We start from the raw sequence: 19,317 nt of genomic DNA on the forward strand, positions 1-19,317 counted from the left end.
CAGCTTGTCCTTGCTCTCCATGACACCTGACAAGACCTCAGGCACACGTGGACTTTTTCTAAGGAGAACAAAGCTTGCTCTTCAGTGCCAGGCCCCTGTGACATGGAACAAGATGTACCGTCCCCACCGCCCTTCCTCTTCTGTTTGTGGTATGCCCTACTTCCTTGGGATGTTGCCATTCTCAATAAATTGCAGAGAACATTCATGATGTCTTGGTGTCATTGCTTTGGACGGCTCTTCCAGGCAAGGTGGGATGTGCCGTTGGGGAAGCAGCCTGGTGGGAAGGGGTGGGTTGTTCTCCGGTTCAAGGTGCGTGACTGTGCTTTGAGGGAACCGAGTGGGTGTGTGAGTGGAGCCAGGCAAGTACCCAAGCACGGGTGATGCCTCTCGACTCTCATCAGTCATTGTAGTGCCTGAAGACACAAGCCCGTACCAGGAATGGTGACGTTCTGGATGATCAGTTCGCACCATGTGCAGTAAATTGGCTGGGGCAGGAGCACTGTCCTGGAATTCATGCCTCAGCATTATACCAACCGACACAGTTGAGTCCCCTCACACAACATTGACTTCTGATCAAGTCATCGTGGAACAGACTTTGATCCATGCTGGGGGAAGTAGATGGCAGTGGTGTTGTGGGCAGTGGTGGGAAGGCAGACACACAGCTGCCTGCTAGCATGGGTATGGACGTTGGCCAAGCACCTACCCTCTGATGCACGAGCTGGCTGTGGCCAGGCAGCCTGCACAGCTCAGCACCCTGCAGGCACCAGCAGTGCTTGAGAACCTCTAACTCATCGTCCCCTTCCCTGACCAGCAGCAGGAACACAAGGGCTGGGAAGGCATGATTGCTCCCAGACCGTGGCCTCAGGCACCCACCAGCTCCCTGGAAAGTGGGTTAATCCCCCCAGTGGGTCGTCTTGATGTGGAGACCAAGCAGGAGAGCTTTGCTCTGGCTGGAGGAGGGGGGACTGGGAGCGCAATGCTGCTGTGTTTGATCTGTGCTGTGGTTCAGCTCCTCTGCCACAAGAAGAGATCAAAGAGGCTGAAACCACTTTCAGTAGTGGTTCAGGAGTCCCACAAGAACCTGTTGTGAGCTACCAGGTCCCTGAGGCAGGAGAGGCCCAGCCAAGGCAGTGGGGAATGGTTAGGGGGCTCTTGGGAGCGGGGCTTGTGCTCCCTGTGCAGCCACGCAGAGGTGTGCTGGAGCTGGGGAGCGTGACTGGGTTTGGCCTGGCAGGAGGCGATGGGAAGGCAATGCCCCTGAGAAGCTGGGGCTGGGCCAAGAGCACTCTGGGGTTTGGCTTGGGGCAAGAGTCCCTTGTTTTGGTTCTTGATCTTGGGACTATGTTTCTTCTCAGCTTTAAAAACCAAAACAACGTTGTAGGTACTGGTGTGAGGAGTCACTGCAACATGCTCCTCCGTGCTCCCTCTTGCATTTTGTGCCAGAATCTCTTTGTTGTGTGAACGCTGATGTTGCAGCCCAGCTTGGTCTCCATCTACATTTTCTGCAGAGTTTACGTCTTGCGTGTTGTTGATGATTTTACTATGTACAACTCCTTGTGTAAGAGATCTGAAGGAATGGTTGGAGCCTATGCTTGGTGTTGAGTTCTACCTGGAGGAGGCTGCAGTGACTCCAGGTTGGGTATAATCTTCACATCTTGTCTAAGGATGTTAGAGTGAGTCAATCTGGGCGTCTTATCTGAATGTGGTCAGCATCCAGGCATTTGGCTGACATGACAGATCTTCTCCCTCATCTTGGAGCCGCCATGTGGGGTGTTACAACCAAGTTACGCTGCCTACCGAGAAGGGCAGTGACCGTGTCTTTGGCAATCTGGCATGAGGCCATGAGCAGAGATGACCTGTTTTCTCCAACCAAAACCTGAGCTACCCTACACCTCCCTGGGACTGCTCACCTTGAGCGAGTGCGCTGTGCTGCAGAGGGATCGGGGGAACGTAACTCTCCGTCTTGGAGGTAACAGCTGAAGAAACAAGGCCCTCTTCATTCAAGCTGCTTTTGAAAGGGAAGGTGTCCCCTCCCTGCTGCAGGGATGGCTGCCCATTGTCCAGCTCCAGCCTGTCACAGAGGGCAGGCCACACACATCTGGATAACCCTTGGTCAACTGGGACTTGTGTCACTCAGGATAGGACAGCCTTTGGCCAACTGTGGCTTGTGTCCCTCAAGGATGGGATAGCCTTTGGCCAACATTACTTGAGTCCCCCTAAAAACATGTTCTCCTCTGCCCTGCGCCCCGTTCTGTGAAGAGCCTGTGGTGTCCAGCAGCCTCCGCCTCTGCGGCCATCAATGGCATTTATGTTTGTGATTCCTCTGGTGGCTTTTGAAAGTGATTCTCTGGGCTGGTGTTTCCAATGGGTCTGAAGTGTCTGTGGCTGCAGGCTGACACTGAGGAATACTCTCAAACAACACCGAGTTGCACAAGTCTTACGGGAAATCCTGAAAACTTGTTATGAATGTATATGTTCATAGTTTGGTCTTTTGAGTAACTTTAAATTCATGTTCATTATTGTTTTAAATCTTTTAAAGGGCCTTTATGTATATTTTCATTGTCACTTTTTGATTACTTGTGCTGGTTAATATCTAGAGAAGATGTGAAAAGTGATGATGTATTTCAATCATTAAATGAAACACATATTTGATTGATAATTTCCAGACAGATAATACCTTCGGAATGGCTTTTAAATAGTATTTACAGACCTCAGGTTCCGTTTAACCAGCAGCTATAAGCCAGGTTCTTCAGAACACTGCATATCAGTTGTCTATTGTAACCTGGAACCTTATGAGTAATTATTTAATATTTCATTTACAAGCAATCAAAAAATGGCTTTCAGACACACCCTACAGAAAACATCTCCAAAATACATCCCTTTCCCAACAGGATATTTGAAATTGAGAGGATATACGATGCTTCACAAGTTATAATAGCCCCTGTTCTTAATGTTTCTCACTTTGGTTGTCTCATCTTTGGAAACAGCTGTTGCGTCAGTGACATCCATCTGAGCAGTAGGAACCTCTCACCATCTCGAGCTGCTCCTCTGCCATCGGGCTCAGTAGTGCTTGATGTCTGTCCCCAGCCACCACCAAAGTGGCTGCCCCATGTGTCCCTTCACTCTTCCACAGTTTGCCGTTCCCTGTTGCCCTCAGAAGAGCACAGAGAAGGAGCGTGATGATTCAAGTTGTCTTGTTCACTCCGCTCCATCATCATCCAAGGTCCCAGTTAGCTGTCACAGACTGGGGGAGATACAATTGGAGGGCATTTAATGCACGGGTAGAGGACACTCCCATTCGAAGTGACACCACATGCACTCCAAGGAGATGTTTTTCCTTTAGAGCTCGAGAATATGCTGAGTCTCTTCAAACTTCAGTGTCGTGAGTTTCCCGTTGAAGATTGGGAAACTTCTTCTATAATGCCAAAGGCAATTTGACATATAAAAAGGGGATTTAGGGTGTGTTTAAGGAATTGTGAAAGCTACATTATAGCTGGGATTTCATAAAAATTTCTCCTTTCACTGCAGCTTTGACTGGAAAGATCACTATCTAGAATTATTGGGAATCGTTCATGAAGGTTGGAAACCCAACACGGGGCTGCAGAAAAATGCAATATTGAAAGAGCTGAATTCCGAGATGTCATAAAGTTACGAGAGCCCACTTAGTCACTGGGACCTGTTTCAATGTCCTTGTTCTTTTATTCACCTCTATATTGCAGGGTGTGTTTCTAGGCAGGACCAAATATGGGAAAGCTCAACGGGGAATCTGTCAACAGCACCGTGCTGATGAAAATAATAAATTGGTTTCCACCTGCACGCCCATGCTGTCCCAGCCCACCTCCACAGGCGGATAAAAGGGAGTGCCTGAAGCTGTGGAGCCAGAGAAGACTGTGCACACTTCTCTCCGCACTCGTCCCTCGCAGCACAGCTCCGTTGGTCTTTCTGCTCTTCTTTATTTTGACTCAGCTTGGAAGAATCAGCCATGTCTCGGCAGTCCGTCTGCAGGAGCTTTGGAGGCGGGAGTAGAAGGGGCTACAGCTCTTGCTCTGCCATTGGTGGTGGCTTCGGAGGCGGTGGTGGCAGGAGCAGGATCAGTTACAGTTCATACTCCTCATCCAGGGGAGGTGGTGGAGGTGGACATTGCGGAGGTTTTGGCAGCAGGAGCCTCCATAACATGGGTGGCAGCAGAAGAATTACTATGGGTGGATGCTATGGCGGTGGAGGATATGGCGGCAGAATGGGTGGCTTTGGTGGAGGCTATGGAGGAGGAATGGGTGGCTTTGGTGGAGGAATGGGTGGCTTTGGTGGAGGAATGGGTGGCGGTGGCATGGGTGGCGGTGGCATGGGTGGTGGAGGAATGGGTGGCTTTGGTGGTGGAATGGGTGGTGGTGGAATGGGTGGTGGAGGAATGGGTGGCTTTGGTGGCCCTGGCTTCCCTGGAGGCATCCAACCAGTGCAAGTTGACCCAAGTCTCCTGCGACCTGTCCATGTTGAGATTGATCCCCAAATCCAGCAAGTGAAAAACCAGGAGAAGGAACAGATTAAGACCCTTAACAACCAGTTTGCCTCCTTCATTGATAAGGTGAGAGTGTCGGATGGTGCTAGTTTGGAGATGGGAATTCTAAACAGCTTTCCTGTGGTGCAGAAAGGGAATATTTTTTCTTACCAACAACTACTTGTTAATGTTTGCAAGACCGCTGCCTTAGTAGAAGTTATTATAAAGGTCTTATTAAATAATACCAAACAATAGACAAGGTTTTCGTGCTAATGGAAGATTAAAGAGAACATTTGCACAACATTAAATTCTCTTGCCTTGTCATCTCACAGCCTAATTCCTAATGATTCAGGGCAAAGTCACCATCGCCTATTTAGTTGTCCTAAGAGTTCTCCTGACTGTGCTTTTCTTTTTGATGAAACTTTCTTTTCAAGGAACTGATTCTACAAACTAGCGATGAAGACCTTTCCAACACTCTGGGATTATTTTGAATTCAAAAACCCCAAAAGAAATACAGAATCCCTTGTAAGATAATGTTCTTGACTTCACTACTGGGAAGAGGATAGCAATGTCCAAAACTGATGCTATGGAAAAATAGGGATGATATTTTCTACTGGCAACGTCTTTTTCTCCCAAAGTGAGAGTTCCAGAATGACTCAAAATTTCATAATGCTTGCCAGGCACTTTAGGAGAGGAATGTTTGTATGAGACATAGTTGGGGATGTGGAAAATGATTCCCGTGGCCTCCCAAATAAGCAGGAGGTTTGAGTGGTGCGATGCCTCTCTGGGTGGGCACCTCACACACCCCTTTGTGGGCTTTCAGGTCCGCTTCCTGGAGCAGCAGAACAAAGTCCTCTCCACCAAGTGGGAGCTCCTCCAGCAGCAAGGGCCTTCGGGGCCAAGGAAGAACCTGGATGCCATCTTTGAAAACTACATCCAGAACCTGAGGAGGAGGCTGGAGTCTCTCCTGGGACAGAGGGGCCAGCTGGAGTCAGAGCTGCAGAACATGCGACAATACGTTGAGGAGTACAAGACCAAGTAAGTGCAGTGACAGGCTGAGGAAGAAGTGGGCACCAAGACAGGAGGGTGAAGCCAGCTTGGACATTTCCACAGTGTCTTCCCTTTGCTGTGGAGCTCTGCAGAGATGGGACCGAGGTTGCCATGGAGGGAAGGGGGGTTCCACTGGTTGACTGATGAGCAGTCAAGAGACTCAACTTGTCTTGTCCCCTTCAACAGGTATGAAGAAGAAATCAACCGGCGCACCGCTGCTGAGAATGAGTTTGTGGTGCTCAAGAAGGTAAGTCAGAGAGGCACTGGGAGAAAGGGAGTGTCGGGGGACAGGCTGCACAGACGTTGGAAGGAGGCAGCACCAAGATGGGCATCTTCCAACAGGAGGCATTGGCTGCCAAGAGCTCTTCTGGGGTGGGAGGCAGCTGTTGCCATCTGTGTGATATTTCTTTTAGGATGTGGACAATGCCTACATGACTAAAGTAGAGTTGGAAGCCAAAGTGGGAGCTCTGACTGATGAAATCAACTTCCTGAGATACATCTATGACGAGGTACGAGCTCTCCCTTTTCCTGGACTGGTTGGAGATGTACCGAGGCATGTGTAGGCTGGACTGGGTGCCCCCATAGATCTGGGCTTGAGAGTCACTTGGGCTGCACTGTCTTGGTTGTAGGAGCTGGCTCAGATGCAGACAATCAGCCGGGACCTGTCTGTGGTGGTGTCCATGGACAACAACCGCCATCTGGACCTGGAGAGCATCATCGAGGAGGTCCGGCGTCAGTACGAGCAGATTGCTCAGAACAGCCGGGCTGAAGCTGAGGCTTGGTACCAGAGCCGGGTGAGTTGGGAAGCCATCAAGGCACCTGGGACGGTCTCTGCTGGCTCATGCCTCCCTTGCCACCCACCAAGGGGACCACCTGCATTCTGGAGAAGTTGAGTCCCTGACAGTTGCTTTGTCTCTGTGCCATCAGTATGAAGAGCTGCAGAACACCGCTGGTCGGCATGGGGACAGCCTCCGCAACACCAAGATAGAGATCCAGGAGCTGACCAGGAATGTCCAGAGGCTGCGGGCTGAGATTGAGAACGTGAAGAAGCAGGTAGGGGTTGGCAAGCATCTTGTTGGGTGGTGGCATCAGGCTGGGTCATGACTGAGCTGTGTGGTGTGTCAAGGACAGTGTGAGGGGAGCATCAGTCATTGAGCTTCAGGTCCTTTGGAGGAGATGGATGGTCCCTGCCCATTTTCCATTCAGTTTGTGTCCTGAAGGCTGCTCTGGTGGAGGGTGTGCAGAAGGGAACTGAGAAACTGCTTTTCTTTTTTCTTTCTCAGAACCAGCAGCTGCAGGCAGCTATTGCTGAGGCAGAGGAGCGGGGTGAGATGGCCCTGAAGGATGCCAGGATAAAACTGGAGGAGCTGGAAAGTGCCCTGCAGAAAGACAAGGAGGAGCTGGCTCGCTTGCTGAAGGAGTACCAGGAGCTGCTGAATGTCAAGATTGCGCTGGACGTTGAGATTGCCATGTACAGGAAGCTGCTGGAGGGGGAGGAGAACAGGTGCCTGTCTTCTTTTGTGTCTATTTGACTGAAGTCCTGACAGATTATATTAAGAGTAGGTAAAATCTTTGCAATGACTCTAAAGATGAATTCCATATCTCCTGTGCTCTCTTACCCTTAAGTATGTTCTCCATATTTCTTGTAAGAATGTTAAGTTCAAGATTGCTCATTACTTTTAAAGAAAAATTGGGAAATTCAGCAATGTAGTGAATATAAACCTTGTAATAAAAGGGTGGAAACATGCACTACAGAGTTAATCCCAGAGGATTAACTGGTCTGTTTTCCCTCCCAGGCTGTGCAACGATGGCATGTCCAACGTCAATGTCTGTAAGTATCGGCATTTCTCTCCTTGGGCAGAAACCATGTGTTTCTGGAGATGCGGGATGCCGGTGCACTCCGGGTATGTAACCTGTGCTTCTCCTCCAGCTGTGGTAGGCAGGACCACCATCTCTGGTGGCAGAGGAGGCATGGGAGGAGGCTTTGGCGGCGGCAGCGGCATGGGAGGAGGCTTCGGCGGCGGCAGCGGCATGGGAGGAGGATTTGGCGGCGGCAGCGGCATGAGCGGAGGAATGGGAGGAGGAGTGTGTGGAATGGGAGGCAGCTTTGGAGGAGGAAGCATGGGCGGCAGCTGTGGCATGGGAGGAGGAATGCACAGCGGTGGCTTCTCTTCTGGGAGTGGAAGGATGTGCGGCTCCGGAGGTGGCAACTTCAGCTCCGGTGGGGGATCGTCCTCCATACGGAGATGTGTCACGACCACCTCCGTCAAATCATCAGGCGTGAGGTTCTGAGCCCCAAAGCCACCTCGCAAAAGGAAAGAAGCATCTCCTACCTTCTCCCGGCAGCAGCCCAGCCTCCGTACATCCAGCTCCGGTGTCCTGCAATGAAACGAACTGTCTCCCTCATGGCCCACCACGCACCAGCTCGGTCCCATCCCGGGAGTCGCGTGGCGATGCCATGCCTCGTCAGCAGCCCTGGTGCGCTGCTCGTTAGTCCCCAGCCCAGTGATGAAATAACCATCTTCGCAGCAAAGGAAAGCCTCGCCTGCGGGCACCCAGCACGGAGCGCTGAGTTACGGGAGGGGAACGCTCTGCTTTTCTGGCTGTGTTGTACATTTCTGGCCGCCTCGTGGCAATTGTGTATAAAACTCCTCTTTCTTCCACTGTCCTCACGTTCCTTCCTCGATGGCCATGGCCCTGGGGTGCTTCTGCATGCGGTACATCCTGCTGCTTCCATTCACCAGCCTTTGGGGCCCGGGTAGGTGCGGAGCAAGCGGGACCGGTGCCCTGGCACAGCTTGTCCTTGCTCTCCATGACACCTGACAAGACCTCAGGCACACGTGGACTTTTTCTAAGGAGAACAAAGCTTGCTCTTCAGTGCCAGGCCCCTGTGACATGGAACAAGATGTACCGTCCCCACCGCCCTTCCTCTTCTGTTTGTGGTATGCCCTACTTCCTTGGGATGTTGCCATTCTCAATAAATTGCAGAGAACATTCATGATGTCTTGGTGTCATTGCTTTGGACGGCTCTTCCAGGCAAGGTGGGATGTGCCGTTGGGGAAGCAGCCTGGTGGGAAGGGGTGGGTTGTTCTCCGGTTCAAGGTGCGTGACTGTGCTTTGAGGGAACCGAGTGGGTGTGTGAGTGGAGCCAGGCAAGTACCCAAGCACGGGTGATGCCTCTCGACTCTCATCAGTCATTGTAGTGCCTGAAGACACAAGCCCGTACCAGGAATGGTGACGTTCTGGATGATCAGTTCGCACCATGTGCAGTAAATTTGAGCAGGCAGGAACACTGAGGAGCCCAAACTGGAGGAATTCAGGAGGCTGCTAAATATTTGAGCAAGTCCTGATATAGCCTCAACCTTGTAATCATATGTAGTCATTTCCCCAGGAGATGTCTTCATGTGTTGTTCTGGAAACCTCCAGCACAGAGGGGTCCAGCACCTTCTGAGTCAATGAGGAGGAGGTTACAGGCTGCCCCGTGCCGATATTTAGGGCTTGGCCTCTACACAGACTAAGGCACTCAGTGCCCTGCTGCCTATGCCACCCACATCACATCTTAGCAGAATGGTCAAATTGCTCCTGCTCTAGGAAAGGGGGTTTATCCATCTCCCGCTGGGATTTCAGATTTTTAGGGCAGGAAGAAGCTGTGCACAGGGTATGCTGAAAGCACAAGCGGAAAGTTACAGGATTTGTGCAGGGATCCTGCCAGCACATAGTAGCAAAACCACTGGAGATCAAAACACATGGATGGATGATGAAAACTGGCAGCAGAAGGGTGGGAACAGGCAACAGACCTATCTGCTGTTGTCAGTTCATCTGAGTTTCCTGCCTTGGCATGGACTTTGCTCTGTGGTACAGGAAGGTGGCAATGGCAGTAGTCCTGTGGGCCGTGGTGGGAGGGCAGGTGTACAGCTGCCTGCCAGTGGGGATATAGACACTGGCCAAACACCCACTCTCTGATGCACAAGTAGGCTGTGGCCAGGCAGCCTGCACAGCTCAACACCAGCAGTGCTTGAGAACCTCTTGTAGGGGAATGAAGGCAGGGGGTTGATTGACATGGACGATGTGCAGCTGTAGCTCATCCCCGCAAAGTGGTTAAATAGCCCTGAGGTGGGTGGGTGGGAAGTCCCAGATGTAGGAGGTCCTGGATGAAGGAGGTGCCTGGAGAAGGAAACCAAACCCCATGTAAAACAGAGACAAGGAGGAGTGTGTTATGGGCTCTGGAGGATGGAGAAACAGCATGGATAGTAGAGTTTAGCTGATGGTGAAGCCTTTTTGCTGCTCAGTAGTTTTTGTGCTGTGACAATTGGTGTCTGTGTGAGGAACGCTGATATGGACTTAAACTGCAACGTCTCTAACTTATCATCCCCTTCCCTGACCAGCAGCAGGAACACAAGGGCTGGGAAGGCATGATTGCTCCCAGACCGTGGCCTCAGGCACCCACCAGCTCCCTGGAAAGTGGGTTAATCCCCCCAGTGGGTCGTCTTGATGTGGAGACCAAGCAGGAGAGCTTTGCTCTGGCTGGAGGAGGGGGGACTGGGAGCGCAATGCTGCTGTGTTTGATCTGTGCTGTGGTTCAGCTCCTCTGCCACAAGAAGAGATCAAAGAGGCTGAAACCACTTTCAGTAGTGGTTCAGGAGTCCCACAAGAACCTGTTGTGAGCTACCAGGTCCCTGAGGCAGGAGAGGCCCAGCCAAGGCAGTGGGGAATGGTTAGGGGGCTCTTGGGAGCGGGGCTTGTGCTCCCTGTGCAGCCACGCAGAGGTGTGCTGGAGCTGGGGAGCGTGACTGGGTTTGGCCTGGCAGGAGGCGATGGGAAGGCAATGCCCCTGAGAAGCTGGGGCTGGGCCAAGAGCACTCTGGGGTTTGGCTTGGGGCAAGAGTCACCTATTTTTGTTCTTAATTTTAAGACTATGTTTCTTCTCAGCTTTAAAATCCCCAGCACGGCGTTGTAGGCATTGTAACGAGGCATTGCGACATCCTCCTCTGTGATGCCAGAATGTCTTTGCTGTGTGAGATCTGAAGCTGCAGCCCGGCTTGGTCTCCATCGACGTTTTCTGCAGAGTTTACATTTTGTGCGGTGTGGATGATTCTGCTGTGCACAGCTCCTTGCGTAAGAGATCTGAAGGAACGGCTGCAGCCGAGGCTGTCTATCGAGTTTTACCTGGAGGAGGCTGCAGTGACTCCAGGTTGGGTATAATCTTCACATCTTGTCTGAAGACGTCAGAGTGAGTCAATCTGGGTGTCTTATCTGCATGCGCTGAATGTGGTCAGCATCCAGGCATTTGGCTGACATGACAGATCTTCTCCCTCATCTTGGAGCCGCCATGTGGGGTGTTACAACCAAGTTACGCTGCCTACCGAGAAGGGCAGTGACCGTGTCTTTGGCAATCTGGCATGAGGCCATGAGCAGAGATGACCTGTTTTCTCCAACCAAAACCTGAGCTACCCTACACCTCCCTGGGACTGCTCACCTTGAGCGAGTGCGCTGTGCTGCAGAGGGATCGGGGGAACGTAACTCTCCGTCTTGGAGGTAACAGCTGAAGAAACAAGGCCCTCTTCATTCAAGCTGCTTTTGAAAGGGAAGGTGTCCCCTCCCTGCTGCAGGGATGGCTGCCCATTGTCCAGCTCCAGCCTGTCACAGAGGGCAGGCCACACACATCTGGATAACCCTTGGTCAACTGGGACTTGTGTCCCTCAAGGGTAAGGTAAACCTTGGCCAACTGTGGCTTGTGTTCCTCAGGGGTAGGGTAGACCCTGGACAACTGTGGCTTGTGTCCCTCCATGGGTCGGACAGCCCTTGGCCAACAGTGACTTGAGTGCCCCTCAAGGGTCGGACAGCCCTTGGCCAACAGTGACTTGAGTGCCCCTCAAGGGTCGGACAGCCCTTGGCCAACAGTGACTTGAGTGCCCCTCAAGGGCCATGGTCTCCTCTGCCCTGCGCTCCATTCTGTGAAGAGCCTGTGGTGTCCAGCAACCTCTGCCTCTGCGGCCATCAATGGCATTTATGTTTGTGATTCCTCTGGTGGCTTTTGAAAGTGATTCTCTGGGCTGGTGTTTCCAAAGGGTCTGAAGTGTCTGTGGCTGCAGGTTGACACTGAGGGATACTCAAACAACACCGAGCTGCACAAGTCTTACAGGTGGCTGCGGAAACTGGAACATGTATATTCCCATTTGGAAGCTTAAATACAGTATAACATTGGTCTGTTGAAATGCTTGCAAGGTTTTAAAATATGTGTCCCTTGGCTATTATTTATATTTTTCAGGAACTAGGCTCTAAGGAAATGCTAGGTCTTTTTCTTAAATTTCATAAATGTAACTAAAATGTATATTTGATTAATGAGACCTAGAACAGATCTGCAAGATTTCTTTAACTTGACTACTTCATAGCCAGATAGCTCGTGCATGAACTTAAACATTATTGTTTTCTATTTTGAACCAGCAGCTGTTGTCTTAAAAATACATCTTTGTAAAGTGAAGCTCATCATCACCCCTTCTTCTCTCCCCCACCCAGGTTTACTGTGGTCAGAGATGTGGGCAAGGCTGCCCTACCTCTTAAAGCACATACAGCAATACAGAGCTTCTAACTTTTAGCTGCACCTTATTTCAAAATGATCAAGTTTGATGAACTCAGCCTGATCATTTGCCTACCAAATTTAGTGTAAAAAAAAAAAGTTTTTAACAAATCACCGTTACCCCTGTCTGCCTTTCTCTGCTGTTTGCCTTCATTCAGTTGTCATTACCACATCTAGTGCCTGAAGCGTCCTTTCTGTCCTCTGCTGGTTTGGAGATCCCTGTGGCCATCTGAAAAGCACAAGGAAGGAGCTCGGACATCCTTGTTCTCTTGCTCATTCCACTCTGGCGCTCAGTCTCGGTACCTGATTACCTCAAGACTCTGGGAGACACATTTTGCAGGAACGTGCCCTAGAAAAAGTCACTCCCATCCCAACTGATGCTCGTAGGAAAAGAACTAAGCACCTCCTTTCTGGATAAAAAAGAAATGCTGACAGCTATTAAATGTTAATATGTGGTATTTTTGCTCGGCACTGGGAAACTGCCTCTCGGAAAGCCATCAGCAATTTTCCACTTAAGAAGGAGATTTGGGGCGTGCTTGGGGGAATTGTGAAAGTCTCCTTCTAGCTGGTTTTTGCCAAAATGCTCCCCTGACGCTGGGTGTCAGTGCAAAAGATCCAGACCCAGACAAACTGCAAAATTGTTGAGAACAGATAGAAAGGTGGGAGGAGGGTAGAACATGACTACATCACTGTAAAACATATTTTTCCAGATGCTATAAAGATATGAGGGTCCACTTACTCATTGAGACCTGTTTCAATGCTCTTGCTCTTTTATTCTCTTCTGCATCGCAAAGCGTATTTCTGGGTGGAGTCAACAATTTGGCAAAAATCTGTTAACCGCACCAAGCTGATGAAGACAGTAAATTTGTTTCCTTTTCACGCCCTTGCAGACCCAGCCCACCTCCAGAAACAGATAAAAGGGAATGCCTGAAGCTGTGGAGCCAGAGAAGACTGTGCACACTTCTCTCGGCACTCGTCCCTCAGCAGCACAGCTCCGTTGGTCTTTCTGCTCTTCCCAACTCTGCTTGGAAGAATCAGCCATGTCTCGCCAGTCGATCTGCCGGAGCTTTGGAGGCGGCAGCAAAAGGGGATACAGCTCTTGCTCTGCCATCGGTGGTGGCTTTGGAGGAAGTGGGGGCAGAACCAGGATCAGCTATAGCTCGTTCTCCACATCCAGGGGAATTGGAGGCAGCGGACGTTGTGGAGGTTTTAGCAGCAGGAGCCTCCATAACATGGGTGGCAGCGGAAGAATTTCCATGGGTGGCTCTTATGGCGGTGGATACGGATGTAGAATTGGTGGCTTTGGTGGAGGCTATGGAGGAGGATTTGGCAGCATTGGAGGAGGTGTCATTGGTGGAGGAATAGGCAGCTTTGGTGGTCCTGTGAGAGGTGGTCCTGGGTTCCCTGGAGGCATCCAGCCGGTGCAGGTTGACCCAACCCTCCTGCGGCCGGTCCATGTTGATATCGATCCTCAGATCCAACAAGTGAAGTGCCAGGAGAAGGAACAGATCAAGACTCTTAACAATCAGTTTGCCTCTTTCATTGACAAGGTGAGAGGCTGGAACTGCATCTGCTGGGGAACGGGGACTCTGAGGACTTTCCCGTGCTGTGGGGAGGGGAATGTCCTCCCCAGCTCAGTGTTGGCAGGTCTGGAAGGCTGGTAGTGTTTTCATTGCGTCCTCCTAAGGAAATGTAAAGGTTTTACATCTGCAGAGAAGCCAAAGGGCTTTCTCTAGGTTTGGTTGATCCAAATTCTTCCTTAGCTTTCCTCTCTGTGTAGTCAAGCCAAAGGGATCATGATGTACTCGCTTGCCCTAAGTGGTTCTTTAAGCCTGCCCTTTTTCGAGGAGAGTTTCTTCTTGAGGAACTTAGAACGTAGGAATGAGCTCTCCGTTAATTCTCAGCTGTTCCTTATTTCACTTCAAGTACAGATGAGTATTCTTTAGCCTGTCTGCACAGGGAGAAAATTGGTTATGAACACGCTTAGAGTATTTAAATGTATAACATAAGAATTGAATACTTGTACCTGGTAAGATGAATGCTCTCTGATAGTGAGACATGGCATTTCATTCACTGGAGAGTCAAAAATGATCTGACGCTTCTGCAAATTAATGTGGGTCAAAATTTGCAATTGGAAATGATCATAATCTGTAAATCTGGAATGTAATCATTCCAATAGGTAATGAAAAACCAAGCAATAATGAAGGAGGAGAAAAGAGGAGAAATTCAAATATAATGGAAAAAAGAGGAGAAAGGAGGGAGGAGTCTTCCTGCTGGAAAATTGGCTTTCCACTAGCCCCAGTCCTGTTGGGATGTGGAAAATGATTCCCGTGGCCTCCCAAATAAGCAGGAGGTTTGAGTGGTGCGATGCCTCTCTGGGTGGACACCTCACACACCCCTTTGTGGGCTTTCAGGTCCGCTTCCTGGAGCAGCAGAACAAAGTCCTCTCCACCAAGTGGGAGCTCCTCCAGCAGCAAGGGCCTTCGGGGCCAAGGAAGAACCTGGATGTCATCTTTGAAAACTACATCCAGAACCTGAGGAGGAGGCTGGAGTCTCTCCTGGGACAGAGGGGCCAGCTGGAGTCAGAGCTGCAGAACATGCGACAATACGTTGAGGAGTACAAGACCAAGTAAGTGCAGTGACAGGCTGAGGAAGAAGTGGGCACCAAGACAGGAGGGTGAAGCCAGCTTGGACATTTCCACAGTGTCTTCCCTTTGCTGTGGAGCTCTGCAGAGATGGGACCGAGGTTGCCATGGAGGGAAGGGGGGTTCCACTGATTGACTGATGAGCAGTCAAGAGACTCAACTTGTCTTGTCCCCTTCAACAGGTATGAAGAAGAAATCAACCGGCGCACCGCTGCTGAGAATGAGTTTGTGGTGCTCAAGAAGGTAAGTCAGAGAGGCACTGGGAGAAAGGGAGTGTCGGGGGACAGGCTGCACAGACGTTGGAAGGAGGCAGCACCAAGATGGGCATCTTCCAACAGGAGGCATTGGCTGCCAAGAGCTCTTCTGGGGTGGGAGGCAGCTGTTGCCATCTGTGTGATATTTCTTTTAGGATGTGGATTGTGCCTACATGACTAAAGTAGAGTTGGAAGCCAAAGTGGGAGCTCTGACTGATGAAATCAGCTTCCTGAGGTGCATCTACGAGGAGGTACGAGCTCTCCCTTCCTTTGGAGCTGTACTGAGACATGTGTTGGCCAAAGACAGTGAGGCTGGACTGGGTGCCCCTGTGGATTTAGTCTGGAGAGGCTGCTTGGTGCTGCTGCTCCGCCCCCCCCCCCCCCCCCCTTCCTTCGGAAGGTCGGGCTAACTCGTGTTTTGGTTGTAGGAGCTGGCTCAGATGCAAACAATCAGCCGGGACCTGTCTGTGGTGGTGTCCATGGACAACAACCGCCATCTGGACCTGGACAGCATCATCGAGGAGGTCCGGCGTCAGTATGAGCAGATTGCTCAGAACAGCCGGGCTGAAGCTGAGGCTTGGTACCAGAGCCGGGTGAGTTGGGAAGCCATCAAGGCACCTGGGACGGTCTCTGCTGGCTCATGCCTCCCTTGCCACCCACCAAGGGGACCACCTGCATTCTGGAGAAGTTGAGTCCCTGACAGTTGCTTTGTCTCTGTGCCATCAGTATGAAGAGCTGCAGAACACCGCTGGTCGGCATGGGGACAGCCTCCGCAACACCAAGATAGAGATCCAGGAGCTGACCAGGAATGTCCAGAGGCTGCGGGCTGAGATTGAGAACGTGAAGAAGCAGGTAGGGGTTGGCAAGCATCTTGTTGGGTGGTGGCATCAGGCTGGGTCATGACTGAGCTGTGTGGTGTGTCAAGGACAGTGTGAGGGGAGCATCAGTCATTGAGCTTCAGGTCCTTTGGAGGAGATGGATGGTCCCTGCCCATTTTCCATTCAGTTTGTGTCCTGAAGGCTGCTCTGGTGGAGGGTGTGCAGAAGGGAACTGAGAAACTGCTTTTCTTTTTTCTTTCTCAGAACCACCAACTGCAGGCAGCTATTGCTGAGGCAGAGGAGCGGGGTGAGATGGCCCTGAAGGATGCCAGGAGGAAACTGGAAGAGTTGGAATGTGCCCTGAGCAAAGACAAGGAGGAGCTGGCTCGCTTGCTGAAGGAGTACCAGGAGCTGCTGAACATCAAGATTGCGCTGGACGTTGAGATTGCCATGTACAGGAAGCTGCTGGAGGGGGAGGAGAACAGGTGAGCCCTGCTGCTGTGTCACCCTGGCCGAGGTACAGTCTCTCCTTGGGGCCAACTGAGGCTTAATCATCTGTCACAACCCATTTAGCATTGGAATCTGATTTACTTTAATTTTTTCCCCAAGTTTTTAAGCCCCAAAAAAGAAATGATGTCTGCACTGGGAATATTTCTCAGTGGCTTTTGTTGTTTTGCGTGAACCAGGACATATAAGTAGCACCTGGGAAATTGCACGGACCTTAATTGCTTTCCATTACATTAGATCTACAACTTGTGTTCCTTTCCCTCTGCAGGCTCTGTGTTGACAACCCATCCAACGTAAATGTCTGTAAGTATCCATACATCGCCCTCTCAGCAGAACAGCTTTCCCCCCGGGTTTCCTGAGGATTCCCAGGCTGGCGCAGGATGCACAGTGAGCCTGTCCCTCTCTTGCAGCTGTGGTGGGCAGAAGCACCATTGCTGGAGGCAGAGCTGGTGGCTTTGGAGCTGGCAGTGGCATGGGCGGAGGAGTGTGTGTGGTCGGAGGAGGAAGCATCATTGGAGGCAGCTGTGGCATGGGAGGAGGAATACTCAGTGGTGGCTTCTCGTCCGGGAGTGGGAGAATGTGCAGCTCTGGAGGCGGCAACTTCATAGGAGGGGCCGGATCCTCCTCCGTGCGGAGATGTGTCACAACCACAACAGTCAAATCCTCAGGGGTGAAATACTGAGCCCCCCTCAGTCCCTCCAAGGAAAGAAGCACCTTTCCCTTTCTCCAGCCAGCAGCACAGCCCCTGCCACCCGCAACCGGTGTTCAGCAAAGAAATGAACTGTTTCCCTTTTAGCTCAGCACCTCCCTAAACCATCCTGCCCAAGGGGAGATTTGCAGGAAAACTCCATCCTGCTGGCAGAGGTGCCTCCTCTTCCAGCTTCACCAGTCTCCAGGGGCAGGAGATCTCCCTTGTGGCTACCAGGGACCGCAGAGCTCATCCGAGCATCTTTCGCTGCACTCCTTGCTGCTCCCCCCAGCTCCTGCCCTGGCTGAGGAGGAGTGTGTATAAAGCTGCTCTTTCCTTTCACTTTTCAAGGTCTCTTTTTCAATGGCCGTGTTTCCCCTTGCAACTTCCACATGTCCTGCATGTTGCCCACATGCTTGTTTCAGCTATATCGGGAATTCACACGAGCAGAAGAAACGTGATAATGTCTCATAGTCAGATTTAGGAGTGAGAAACAGGTCTCTGGAGATGTCCACCTTCCCTTGGTGGAGTAATTTGGCAGCTTTAATATTTTATAGATCCCATTCCCTCTTCTCCTTCACACCTGACGTATGTATGGCCTTATTGCAAACCTTCTGTTGCCTGAACCCTACTGCATGGTTGCTTTTTACCAGCACCCCTGTCCTCCAAGTTCTTTCATTACCAATAAACTGCAGAGAGATGAAAACATACCTTTGTGTTGTCTTATCACTTAATGGTCCCCAGGGGAGGGAAAACATGCTTTGTTCATCGCCATAGCGAATGGCAATGCCTACGGTGCTCTGTCCTATGATGCAAATCACTGGATGCCATGAACTCCCCAGCTGAGGTGAGGAGGAGGAAGATGGACCTTCTCTTTCCTCTTAGGAGGTGCTGTCTTGCTCCTCCACAGCTGACTCCCCATCTCTCTGCAGGATGGGAGAGCCATGGCTGTGAGGAGTGTGGCACAGGAAGGGAACGTGCCATGTCAACCTGGTGGCCATGAGGTGGGGGTATTGTGCTCATACCAAGCATGGTAGGATGATGGCCAGCCCTCGTTTGGTGGACACCTCAGGAGCAAGACAGGCAGGGCCACCAGCAGGGATGTTGTGGTTGGGATATGGCAATGGATGGCAGCAGTTGGTATGTGGTGGTCTGGATGTGATGGTTTGAACACGGTGGCCTGAACGGCATGGTTGTGGCAGTTAGACTGGGGCTGTTGGAACCTGGCCGTTAGGATGTGGTAGTTTTAATGTGGCCATTGGGATGTGGTGGCTGGACTAGGATTGGTTTGAACATGGCTGTTGGGATGTGGCAGTTGGAAGGTGGCCATTGGGATGTGGTAGTTGGACTGGGATTAGTTTGAGCGTGGCTGTTGGGATGGCAGTTGGACTGGGGTGGTTTGACCATTGCCATTGGGATGTGGCAGTTAGCACCAGCCCTTGGCACAGATTTCATTCCAAGACATGCATCCAACCCATCACCATTACGCAGTGGGCTCTGTCCTGGTGGCCTAGGGACCTCCATGGGGGAGGACACCAATGACAGGTCTGCAGTGGGTGGTTAATGCACCGAAGAAGAGCGGTTGTCCTCTACCCTTGGCCAGCACAAGGGCAAGCAGCACCATCTATCTGACGAGCAGGGCTCTTACATGGGCACCAGCACCTCACACAGGAGTGGTGGGAAGGTCTGAAGATGTTATGTGGACACAAATTACTTGTGAAAAAAAAAAAAAAAAAGCAGCGTGAAAGTATGAGACACAGCCTCGAACCTGCTATTATAACTGCAGACTGCCCAGCCAGGTTAGTCATTATCCTCTCTAAATAACATCCCATTGCAACCAAATTAATTTGATTAATGCTTGACTGGATTCTTCTCTGGCATTGGGAGGAGCAAGAGCCAGACCGGTACGTGAATCAACCCTGACTGTATGGTGGTGGGCGCATCATCCTCAGGCAGCCTCGGTATTTGTCGGATAAAAATATGGTGACGGAGAGGATCTGTGTTGCAGAGCCCTTGCCACCTCAACGAGCAAAGCAAACGAAGAAATGATGGTTCTTGTTTGAACTAGTGTTACTTTCATGCTGCTCTTCGTATTTTCCCCCAAATACTCTCTCAGTTAACACCTGACGACTTCATCTGATGTTTGTACCAGATTATAATATGACTTACTCTCTTGTTTGAATAAGCAGTGTATTTCTCATTCTAAAATTTACAGGTTGGGATGAGAGAGACCAAGAAGTCATCTCTTCCTTCCTCAGCCCAGTGAAGAGTCCAAGGACAGGT

General features: G+C 50.9%; 2 protein-coding genes across 2 annotated transcripts; both read left to right on the forward strand.

The window, feature by feature from the left end:
- The first annotated feature begins 3,982 nt into the window (after positions 1-3,982).
- Positions 3,983-7,837, forward strand: LOC101912437 (keratin, type II cytoskeletal 3-like). The gene is made up of 9 exons (XM_055791933.1): positions 3,983-4,582; positions 5,319-5,533; positions 5,732-5,792; positions 5,959-6,054; positions 6,175-6,339; positions 6,473-6,598; positions 6,829-7,049; positions 7,342-7,376; positions 7,476-7,837. The coding sequence occupies exons 1-9, from the start codon at positions 3,983-3,985 to the stop codon at positions 7,835-7,837; spliced, it is 1,881 nt and encodes a 626-aa protein (XP_055647908.1).
- Positions 7,838-13,162: 5,325 nt separating this feature from the next.
- On the forward strand, positions 13,163-17,028 carry LOC101912265 (keratin, type II cytoskeletal 6A-like). The gene is made up of 9 exons (XM_055791938.1): positions 13,163-13,672; positions 14,537-14,751; positions 14,950-15,010; positions 15,177-15,272; positions 15,450-15,614; positions 15,748-15,873; positions 16,104-16,324; positions 16,615-16,649; positions 16,757-17,028. The coding sequence occupies exons 1-9, from the start codon at positions 13,163-13,165 to the stop codon at positions 17,026-17,028; spliced, it is 1,701 nt and encodes a 566-aa protein (XP_055647913.1).
- The last annotated feature ends 2,289 nt before the right edge of the window (positions 17,029-19,317 follow it).

Source organism: Falco peregrinus, chromosome 19 (assembly GCF_023634155.1).
Source record: "Falco peregrinus isolate bFalPer1 chromosome 19, bFalPer1.pri, whole genome shotgun sequence".
Lineage (NCBI taxonomy): Eukaryota > Metazoa > Chordata > Aves > Falconiformes > Falconidae > Falco > Falco peregrinus.

What these genes read in the sequence shown, in the direction of transcription:
- LOC101912437 (XM_055791933.1), top strand. Translation starts at nt 3,983, where the DNA reads ATGTCTCGGCAGTCCGTCTGCAGGAGCTTTGGAGGCGGGAGTAGAAGG. An exon ending in AGGCTTGGTACCAGAGCCGG is followed by an intron (nt 6,340 to 6,472) that starts GTGAGTTGGGAA and finishes CTGTGCCATCAG; the next exon opens with TATGAAGAGCTGCAGAACAC. An exon ending in TTGAGAACGTGAAGAAGCAG is followed by an intron (nt 6,599 to 6,828) that starts GTAGGGGTTGGC and finishes TTTCTTTCTCAG; the next exon opens with AACCAGCAGCTGCAGGCAGC.
- LOC101912265 (XM_055791938.1), top strand. Translation starts at nt 13,163, where the DNA reads ATGTCTCGCCAGTCGATCTGCCGGAGCTTTGGAGGCGGCAGCAAAAGG. An exon ending in AGGCTTGGTACCAGAGCCGG is followed by an intron (nt 15,615 to 15,747) that starts GTGAGTTGGGAA and finishes CTGTGCCATCAG; the next exon opens with TATGAAGAGCTGCAGAACAC. An exon ending in CTGGAGGGGGAGGAGAACAG is followed by an intron (nt 16,325 to 16,614) that starts GTGAGCCCTGCT and finishes TTCCCTCTGCAG; the next exon opens with GCTCTGTGTTGACAACCCAT.